Source organism: Centroberyx gerrardi, chromosome 3, assembly GCF_048128805.1.
Source record: "Centroberyx gerrardi isolate f3 chromosome 3, fCenGer3.hap1.cur.20231027, whole genome shotgun sequence".
Classification (NCBI taxonomy): domain Eukaryota; kingdom Metazoa; phylum Chordata; class Actinopteri; order Beryciformes; family Berycidae; genus Centroberyx; species Centroberyx gerrardi.
In genome coordinates, this window is record NC_135999.1 from 21,908,427 (window position 1) to 21,919,158 (window position 10,732).

The window sequence follows — 10,732 nt, forward strand, 5'->3', positions numbered from 1 at the left end:
TGTTGTATTTGTGTACAATTAATTATCGCCGTGGCAATAAATGAGTAATACCAAATGATCTTTCACCCTGTGTAGCTTTCTATTACACACACCATTATGCCAAAGACACCCCTTCTTGCTAAAGATCATCCGTTAATGTATTGCTGATCTAATTTGACTCTATGAAATACACACACACACACACACACACACACATATTTGGTGAGATACATCTTACTAATGCCACCTTATGAAATACATGACAGATCTAATAGTCATAATTTTCTCATGTCACCCAAGTTCATATTGCCAGCACTTAACTTAATCTCCGGCTATGGAGATTAGCACTCAGAGCCCTACATGATATCATGACCAATACCTTGTAGATATCCATCAGCACTATATTAGCTCACTGCTGCTCTGCCCCGGGTTCATATCAAGCTAGTTTGGCTTACAGGAGGCTAAGCTAATTTAGCACCTGGCACACTTTAGCTCAGTGTGACTGAATGAAACTAATACTTGTGGTTTATTGAGGCTTTAGCTCCCAAGCCTCTTTAATAATAATGATGAATGAGCTCATTATTAAGTGTGTGTGCATGTAGGCATGTGTATGTGTGTGTGCGCATTTGTGTGCATACTGTATGTCTGTGCACGTCCATGTCTATCTACATGTGGTTGGGTCGGCTTGTGTGTACTGTAGATGTGAACACATGCATGTTTCTGTCTGTTCTGTGGTTTTATGTATGTGTGCATTTGTGTGTGTGTGTCTGTCTACGCGGGGATGGGTCAGTGTGTGTGGGTGTGAACACATACATTCCTTTTTGTGTGTGTGTGTGTGTGTTTGGGTGTGTATGTGTGTGTGTTTGAATCTGCGTGTGTGTAAATTCTGACCTTTACCTTGTTAAATCTCTGTCTCATGAGGTTAATTGCTTCGTTTGGCCTCAGTTGTTGAATTTTCACTCCTTTAAACTCAACTCAATATTCCATTTTCTCTTAACTGTGTGTGACATGTGTGTGTGTGTGTGTGTGTGTGTGTGTGTGCGCGCGCGCGTGTGAACCTGCATATGAGTGTATCATCCTAACATAAGTCTTAATGATTACCAGCAGAGTGAGTACTGGTGGGGTGTGTGTGTGTGTATGTGGAGGGGGGGGGCTTGTATCCCTCTTTCTATTTAATTCTATTATGAGTCCATATGGCTGCGTTGTGCAATATCATGGTTTTGATTTCTCATCATGTGGAACCGCTATCAGATGTTGTTCATTTGCTAAGCTCATTTACTATATGCGTGATGCTTTCAGTGGATGAGAGCGAGATGGAGACAGAGAATCCCGGTTATGAAACTAAATTAACGCCTAAATGCATTTTAATGTAAAGAGATCATTTGGGAATAAATTCACAGCTAATAGCGTGTTTATCAGTGGAGTCACGCATGTGAAGTGTGGTATAATCAGTCTGAAGAAGGTCTGACTGGAAACCACACATCATGGTTTGGCTGTGCTGTAGTTCCAACGCTGGGCAGTAGGGGGTGCTAAGAGACAGGGGGGCAAATGGAGAGATTGGTACAGGGAAAATAGTTCTAAATTGAATGGAGTGTAATGTGCCAAGGATAGGAAACATGTCAGACATGAGCATATTTTGAATAGGGACTCACCCCTGTTGATTTCCACTTTATTTATCATCCATTGGTCACAACGATACCATACAAAACCAACTTCCAACATGGAACTCCATTGGACTGCGATTATCTTAGTACACACACACATTCAATAACAAAATTAAATACAATTAATTTTATAAAATAAACTGGGTAGAAGCAAAGACATTAAGTGATATTAAGACATGCAGTGACAATATAAAAAATAGACATTTGTTTTATTTTTCTGTACAAACATATATGGACACATATAAATATATAGAAGTAAAAAAGAGTGTATTTTTAAAATACAAAGGTCAATTGTACAGTCACATTCCGTATAACAAAACGGGAGACATACCACGATATTCGAGTGAGTTTGCTTTTTCCACAGACACTGTACAATACTGTACATTGTAAAAGCAAAAGAAAGAGCACACAACTGTTGATTTCTCCCTGTGGAGTCCGTCCACACTGCTGTAAACATTACAAGCAAAGAAGGATCAAGTCTTCTTGGTGTATTTTTGTTTGAAGTCTTATGTTCATTCAAGCAACTTTTGGAGAGACTTTAATAAACAACTAAGCAATCTGTTCGAGTGCTTGCTTTGATGTCTTTCAGTCACCTTGATCAGTACTTCAGTGCAATACTTTACTTTTCTCTTTAAGTCTTTGCGTTTCATATAGCACTGAGTGGTAAGAGGATGTTTGGTAAATAAACAATACGAGCATTACAATGAATGAGAAAAAGTCATCATAAAGTTCATATATGTTGGCACGAAGAAAAACATTGCCAGAACTTGGTGAGATGCTCTCCCATCACACAGCGAAATCAAGTCATATTTCTCCCCCTCTCTATCTCTCCTTCTCTCTCCCTCTCTATCTCTAGCTCTGCCTGACATCCTGCAGCAGTTTATTAATCTCATTGACCAGCTCGCTGGCGTCCATGCCGACCTCGTGGCGGCTCTCGCTGCGCTTGCTCCCTTGGTGGCCCTGATGGAAGACGCCATCAAACTCATCCTCCTCATAGTTCTCTGGGATTTCCTCCATGGCCGGCAGCCATTTTAGGTGTGGTGGCTGTCCATTGGTGGAGGTGGAGGTGGAGGAGGAAGAAGGAGTAGAGGAGGAAACATGATTGGCACCCACAGATCCGTTTCCTGGGTTTAGATAGTGGGTATTGGCTGCCCACGCAGCTACACCTGGAGGATAGGCGGGAGCTTTCCCACCCGGCAACAGCCCCTTCCGGTTGTCCTGTGGAACAGCGTTGTTGGTTGTGTGGTTAACAACTAGGCTGCTACCGCATCCGCTTCCTCGCTCAAGGGTCGACGAGGACACGGGCGCGCTTGTTTCGGTGCACTCGGCATATGAGTCCACATTGGGGGGGAGGAGCCGCTGGAAGACGCTGTTCATCTCTGTGAGGAGGGAGCCAGCCCCTCCTCCTGCTCCACATGCATCACTTGCTCCAGCGACAACTCCCCCGGCTCCGACTTCTTCGCTGCCAGGCTCCTTGCCAAAAGTGGAGAAACTCTTGCGGCGCTCCGAGTCAAGGGAGGCCTGGTCGTCATCGAGCGGGGGCTGCTGGGAGGACTCCTCCCCGGGGATGTACATGTTGTTGCGGTAGTCTGAGGAGGAAGCAGGGGAGGAGAGGGGGGGCATCCAGCACTGGTCAGAATGTCCCAGGACACGACATTCATCCGTGCACAGTCTCATAGCTAAAAGACAAAAAAAGAGACACAGAAACATTCAGGTACAGGTTCAGCTACAGAAAACTTTTGCTTATGACATTTCCTTGGGACAGAAAAGCATCTTAGACGTGGGCAAGGTATGAAGAGACACAAAATAGGGAATAGGATTGGAAAACAAAAGGAACAACTTGAACAACAGATGTGCAAAAGTGTAAGGCACAGATGGACTTTGTTTAAAATGTTCATTGCTGTGGTAGAAAATGTCAGTATGCTTGAATAACTCATAGTGTCAGAGACACAGGGGAGGGACAGATACTGTTATCTTTGAATGGATACACAGTTTCAGTCAATCCTTGATAGTGGAAGCAGACATGGGTTAAATAGTTAATAATAATCTGAATAATTCTTAGCACTTCTTTTTTTCTTAGCGTTTATAACTCTGCTTGGAATACCAGATGGGTGGGCTTTACAGCTTCATGAAAATATGAAAATATGGGTAGTGTCAACTAAGTCTCCTAAATAGGGGGCGGCTGTGGCTAATCAGAAGGTCGGTGGTTCAATCCCCGGCTCCTCCAGTCCTCATGTCAAAGTGTCCTTGAGCAAGATACTGAACCCCAAATTGCTCCCAATGGTTGCGCCAGCGCCCTGCGTGGTAGCTTGCCGCCATCGGTGTATGAATGTGTGTGTGAATGGATGAATGTAGGCATTGTTGTAAAGTGCTTTGAGTGGTCGGTAGACTAGAAAAGCGCTATATAAATGCAGTCCATTTACCATTTAAATTAGCCTTTCGAACACTTTTTTAAGTGTTTGAAAGTCACTGTATGGAAGTGTTAAAACCTTTCTGCCAGTTACTGTATTGACAGAATCCTACGCAAATGGTACTTCATAAAGGATAAAACAAATTGTTTGCAAATACTATTTGGTGGAGGTCTGGCGGGTATATAGAGTCAACCAAACATCCTAACAGCAGACAAGAGAGACAAACAGCGAAGAAATGTCATATACATATCTTATGTAGTTGAGGCAAGATTTGTTTGTTTAGTTCTGTTCATATCTGGCATGAAAAGCCACATTTGCCCATCTAAATAGAAAAATCTAAACAAATTAAATCTATTGAAGAGAAACAGGGATAATCCTCCCTCTCGGCCCATTATCTCCTTCCCCTCCCCTTTTTTTCATATTTCCATAAAAGATAAAGGAGGGAAGAGGGGGGGGGGGGGGAGAAGGAGCAAGAAGGGAGGAAGGAGGGGTGTAACACCACAGAGTCTTTCCCTCCCTCCTTTTCAAAGTAAATAGATAAAATAACAGGAACGAGGGGGAGAACAACCGAAAGACAGAAAGACTGTCCATGTCTGCCACCCCTCCCCTTTCCCATCTCAATAAAGATAGGGAATACAATAACAAGTAAAGGAGAGAGACAGAGAGAGAGAGAGAGAGAGAGAGAGAGAGAGAGAGAGAAGCTCTCAGGCATGTAGGAAAAGAGGGAGAGAGGGAGAGAGTCAGGGAGAGAGAGAATAACATCATTCTAAAAGCAATTACTATGAATTCTCCTCAGTTCAGACATGAAAGCGCACCACTGTCACTCACCGGGGGGAAAAAAAAGAGAAAGAAAAGAAAAAGAAGGGAGGAAAAAAACAGTACCCTGAGACGCATACCGATGAGTGACAGGCGACTCATCTCCGCTCCAGGGAGGATTTTACAGACACGACTCTATCTTAGGGGCAGATAACGCACACACACACATACACATACACACACACACACACGCACAAACAACCAGACACACAGTAACCTCTCTCAGTGTGATAACGAGCGTGGAAATGAGGGCTGTGTGGAAGAATGGGGCTGAGTACAATGGGGATTGTGTTGGCAACAGGGTGAATGGAGTGGCTGTATAGGCAGGTGTAGAGACGAATAATAGGCTTGGTGCTGACACTGTCCATGGTGCTGAAGCGTGTGTGTTAGCAGATACATTAGAGAGCTGGGTGTGGTCTGCAGCAGCAAGGTGCGAGTCAATACACTCCCAGCTCGCTTAAGTCAGAATGTGAGAACAATCTGCAATTCTTGATAATTGGGGATTCTTGATAATTGCTTCACAGATCAGACATGACAAACTATTCATGCCAAAGGTTTTTCAATATTTGAATCAAATACAAACATCTGAATTGACTGAACTGAAAACTAACTGAATCCAACTTTGAGAGATCACTGGAAACTCTGACTCCCTATAAACTGTCACAAACTGCAGCTGTTCTTTTTATAAAATCTGATTAAGAAGTTGAGATGCAATAGCACCCTGAGGTGAGGTGACAGCTGAGTGTGAGGTGCTGGGACAGAGTGTGTTATGTATGTGACTCGCACTGGGTGGAGCCAATTTGGCAAGTCACGGTGAGGCAGGTCAGAAAAGAAAGCATAAAACTGTTGTGGTCTGCAGCAACTATGAATACAGGAGACTGTCAGAAGGCCTTAGGTGGGTTATATCACAGCAGCTCACCTGGGTGGAGGCGATGGTGCATTTCAAGGTGGAGCAGGTCAGAGAAGCCCTCCCCCAGCAGCAGCCTGTCCACGGGGGACTCCCGTCCCATGTCATAGTCACTGTCCCCCGCCTCGCTGTCCCCACGCCCACTGTCCTTCAGGCTGAACTTGTCCATGTCCTGCAATGCATACCTAGTAGGTGCCGATGAAAAAATCACAAACACACACATAGGTTAGAGGTATTGTATCTGAAATACAAATTGCACAGTTCATACACAAGTTCATGTTTGCAAATATAAAACTGTTTTCCTCGTTTTTTAATAGCAATGCATCCGGTGTTGCTGGCTGATAGCTGTTGATGTCAAAGATTCATGAAAGCTGAAATCTGTCCTTAGAGGAGACTAATGGAGAATGAATCCATCATACAAAACTTAAGACTGCTTCAAGAATCTATCAAATCTCCAGTCAAGGCTAGGCCCATAAATCCTACATGCAGGTAAAACCCATCAATAATTCTAGCACAGCAGCCACTAGGGCCATCAATAAATCTATCATCTGGTAAACTTAAAGTATTTATCAAGAGGATATTATGATGATGTGGGCAAAATAGTGATGGATGCAAACTTTACAGTGTGAGCCCAAATCTTGAAGAGAAATAGCAGGAAACTTGGCGTGACATTTAGACAAATGAGTCACATACTTTTGAACTGAGTGATATTGATATGACAACAACTGGAATATGAAGAATACATTTACACGCCATCAAACCATGATCTACATGTAATCGACCAACCAACAGCTGAACTTCACAACAGGTTGTTGGAACGTGTGATACACAATGATGAACAAGTGATTTAAAATGTAAATAAAAACAAAATCTTTTGGGGGAGGAGGGGCTGAGGGTAGGGGTAAATTACCTGTAGCTGCGGGAGTATTTGTTGCCACGGAAACTGGGTCTGGGCTGGTACTGGCCCTGATGGAGCATGGACAGAAGCTGTGAGACTTGCTACATCCAAAATAACAAAACAAACAAAATAAAACAAACAAAAAGAAACAGAAAGGGGGGATGAATAACAGATGGAAAGTAGGGAAAAAAGAGACAACACAGAAGACAAAATAATGGATGAGTAAACACAAAATGGATGATGGGGAGGCTGCTGAAAATGGATGAGACAAAATGGATGACGTTAAAACAAAGAGGAGGGGAGGAGGGTGAGTCTAGATGAATATGGAGACATATGACTGAGGGGTGAGTTGTGGTTATGATGGAGGTAATGGTGACAGGGTGTAAACAAGGTAAAGACAAAGACACATCTATAATCATCAACAGTATTAATGAGAATCAGTTTGAACTACAGGGCAATGTTGATTAAGTCACTGTCACACATGGAGATGAGCTAATTTGCTCAAACGGTGACAGCTGTGTGAGGATGAGGGAGTTGGTGTGTGTGTGAGACTGTGTGTGTGTAAGAGCAAAAATCTGGAAGGGGAAAGGGGGTGATGGAACACATTTGAAATTATGAGAATAATTTGTGTCTGCCTGTGTGTGTGTGTGTGTGTGTGCTCACCTCCACTGGTGGTGTTGCATGTGCCAGTTCCAGGGCAAAGCTCTCTGGAATGTGATTGGATGAGATGGTCACTAAGCTGTTCAAGGATTGACGACTGTGGTGGTTCTGCCGACTCCCCATCGGTGCCCGTTCCATGGGGGGCGTGGCAGAAGGCGAGCGATGGTGAGCTCTGATAGGCAGGGTCCCGTTCACTGTGGGAACCAGGGTGATGTCACCTTTGTGGATTTGGCGCGAGGGCTTCTTCGGATGGTGCTGGTGGGTTGATTCGGCTACCCGGCAATTGTAGGAGTGCCTGGTGTCCTTCTTCTCCCGATTACAGCGAGCAGCGAACACCACCATGATGACCAGGAGCAAGGCACAGATGGCCCCCAGGGAGATGATGATGATCAGTGATGCATCTAGGGAGGACTCCCCCTGGTCCATCACCTGGACGTGGTTCTCCATGTTCTCATAGAGGGTGATCTTCAGAACTGCCTTGGCACTGAGGCTCTCACTCCCCTGGTCTCGGACCACCACCGTCAGCTCAGCGTGTTCATGGGGGAAGTTCTCCAGACTTGCGTTGGCATGGATTTCACAGGTTCTTGGGTCAATAATGAAGAAGCCCTCCTCATTGCCGCTGGTGATGGAGCAGATAAGTTCAGCATTGACACCCGTATCGCGATCAGTCGCCCTGACCACAGTTACTAAATGACCGGCCTCTGTGAACTTTGATGCGGGTACATCAGCAGTGAAGTTCCATAGCTGGGGCACCACGATGACTGGGGGGTTATCATTCTCATCCAAGATGTTCAGGACAACTGTAGCATTGCTTAGCAATGATGGTTTTCCTGAATCTTTGGCCTGAACAACAAAGGAGATGCGGCTGACGTCCTCACGGTCAAACGTACGTAGTGCATAGATGGCCCCATTAGACGGGTCGATGGTGACGTAGGTGGAGATGGAGCTCCCATGGACAGAGTTTTCCAAAATGGAGTAGCTCACCTGTCCATTGGCATCCAGGTCAGGGTCATTGGCCATGAGGGAGGTCAGATATGCTCCGGGGGCATTGTTCTCTGATTTAAAGATCTCATAGCGGCCCTTCTCAAAACGTGGTGGGTTGTCATTTTCATCAGTGACGTGCACGGTGAAGTGTTTGACAGTGGAGAGACTGGGTGTCCCCCGGTCCTCTGCTACAACAGTCAGACTGAACTCTGACCTCTTCTCCCGGTCCAGGGAGACGTTGGTCAAAATCATGTAGTTGTTCTCATAGGTCTTCTGCAGTTTGAAATACCCCTGGCCGTGCAGTTTACACTCTACCTCCCCATTTAACCCAGAGTCCAAGTCCTCCACCCTCACCAAAGCCACAAATGTATCCAAAGGAGAAGCCTCAGATATATAGGCTGCATCCCCATTCCCTTGGGAAGACATGAGATTAATGCTAATGTCCGGTTTATTGTCATTCACATCTACCACTTTGACCAGGATCTTGCAGTGAGCAGGCATTGAGTTTGGACCCATGTCCTGCGCTTGCACATCAATGTCGTAAGAGGCGGCGCTCTCATAGTCCACGCGCCTGATCAGGGTCAGGTGACCACTCTCGGGGTTGATTTTGAACGTCTCCATTATTTTGGGGGACACGTGACTACTGAAGGAGTAGACAATTTTGGCGTTCGTGCCCTCGTCCGCGTCTGTGGCATTCAAGTCAATTAGCATTGTGCCAACAGGTGAATTTTCTGGTAGATTTATTACATATGAGGACTTGTCAAAAATAGGACTGTTATCATTTGAGTCTGCAACACTGATTTTGAGGAGTGTCGAACCTGTTCTCGGGGGAACGCCCCTGTCAGAGGCCGTATATTGAAGTTCGTAACCTGAGCGCACCTCCCGGTCCAGTTCCCTGAGCACCACCAGCTCAGCATATTTAGCCCCGTCAGTCCTGGATTGGATGTCAATCTTGAAGAAGTTGCTGGGCTCCAAGGCATACGTGTACAGAGAGTTCTCCCCGACGTCGGGGTCTGTGGCGCTGTCCAGGGGAATGCGCGCTCCCACGGCCGCGCTCTCGGAGATCTCAATGGGAATGACGGAGCGGGCGAACTGGGGCGCATTGTCGTTGATGTCCAACACTTCCACTTCGACGTGAAACAGCTGCAGGTGTTCGGTGGGAAGGGTCAGCACGTCGAATTGAATAGAACAGTTTAGGTTCTTTTCGCAGAGTTTCTCGCGGTCAATTTTGGTCCTGATGCTGATTTCGCCATCCTGCTCGCGCACCGTGAGGAAAGACGAGCTCCCTCTTTGCATGGCTCTAAAGCGCAGCGACACTGTGCTCGGAAGTTTGGCCAGAACATCAGCTACATCGTCCTTCAAACGGGCAATAACCGTGCCAACCTTCTGCTCCTCGTAAATCTGATATTTCAATGTCTTACCGGTGACGTGCTGTGTCGCCAGCGCCAAAACTGCCATAACTTTCCACATTCTGATCAAAAAGAGTCCTTTCATTTTTCCAGGTTGCATGTTTGACCAGTGATAGCCGAAATAGACCCCAAAATAGCTCCAAAAATGCAACACAGCTCAGTTCCCGTCGAAACTTATTAAATGCTGTGCGCTCTCACTCAGCAGTTGCATTGCTTTCTCCGCGGAGCGAGGAGAAAAAAAAACTACACACATTCGATTGCTATACAAAATGCAGGCTCTACCGAGTTGCACAAATTTCCATAAAACATCCAAATTGATCTCTATCTCTCCTTCCTTGTCATACAAATCTGTTGCGCACATCCAGTGTGTGGGAGAACCAATTGAGCGTTGCTGAAATCTGTGCGCCTTTCTCCCTCTCCTCCCTCGGTCTGTGCGCCGTGCGCTCTCTGTCGCTCTCTCTCCCCGTCTGAGGTGCCTCAGCACACAGGCTTCCCCAAAATAACCCGCCTCAAACCAACTAGTTGAACAACAGCCACGGCCCCTTTCACATCCCAGGGCAGACAAAACGCTTCCTAAATCAAAAGCTGGCTGGTGACCACTCAAAACACACAAGAAAGGAGGGACGAGAAGGCGGCGCAAGAGGGGAAGAAGGGGGTGAAAGAGAGAAAGTGGGGGTAAAACTCCGCCCTGCAGGGCTCACTTTCCACACTTTCAGCTAACAAGCGTGCCCCGACAATGGACAGAGAAGAAAATAACTCAGGACAAACTTTCATTCGCAGAGGCTTAGGCTGCCGTTTTTCACAGTCATAAAACCACAGGAAGGTTTACGAGTCTCCCGCTTCGGGTCTGTTCTCCCTAGACAGCGCGCAGGCATAAACAGTCTAAATTCCCATTAGACAAGAGAAAAAAAATACTACAGTCACCTTAATCATCAGCTTTGTCACCCTTCAACCTGGCCAAGGGGACAAGTTATCCTAAGCCTTGATAGGCATGCCATACCGAT

At 45.8% G+C, this 10,732-nt stretch overlaps 1 protein-coding gene across 1 annotated transcript; it reads right to left on the reverse strand.

The window, feature by feature from the left end:
• Nucleotides 1-1,613: 1,613 nt before the first annotated feature.
• Nucleotides 1,614-9,777, reverse strand: pcdh18a (protocadherin 18a). Its single transcript, XM_078282327.1, has 5 exons — nucleotides 7,339-9,777; nucleotides 6,688-6,743; nucleotides 5,790-5,962; nucleotides 2,898-3,322; nucleotides 1,614-2,861 (listed from the first exon to the last, which is right to left on the reverse strand). The coding sequence occupies exons 1-5, from the start codon at nucleotides 9,775-9,777 to the stop codon at nucleotides 2,496-2,498; spliced, it is 3,459 nt and encodes a 1,152-aa protein (XP_078138453.1). The 3' UTR covers nucleotides 1,614-2,495.
• Between the last annotated feature and the right edge of the window lie 955 nt (nucleotides 9,778-10,732).

What these genes read in the sequence shown, in the direction of transcription:
- pcdh18a (XM_078282327.1), bottom strand. Translation starts at nt 9,777, where the DNA reads ATGGCAGTTTTGGCGCTGGCGACACAGCACGTCACCGGTAAGACATTG. An exon ending in ATGCAACACCACCAGTGGAG is followed by an intron (nt 6,744 to 7,338) that starts GTGAGCACACAC and finishes ATGCTCCATCAG; the next exon opens with GGCCAGTACCAGCCCAGACC. An exon ending in GCGGATGCGGTAGCAGCCTA is followed by an intron (nt 2,862 to 2,897) that starts GTTGTTAACCAC and finishes GCTGTTCCACAG; the next exon opens with GACAACCGGAAGGGGCTGTT.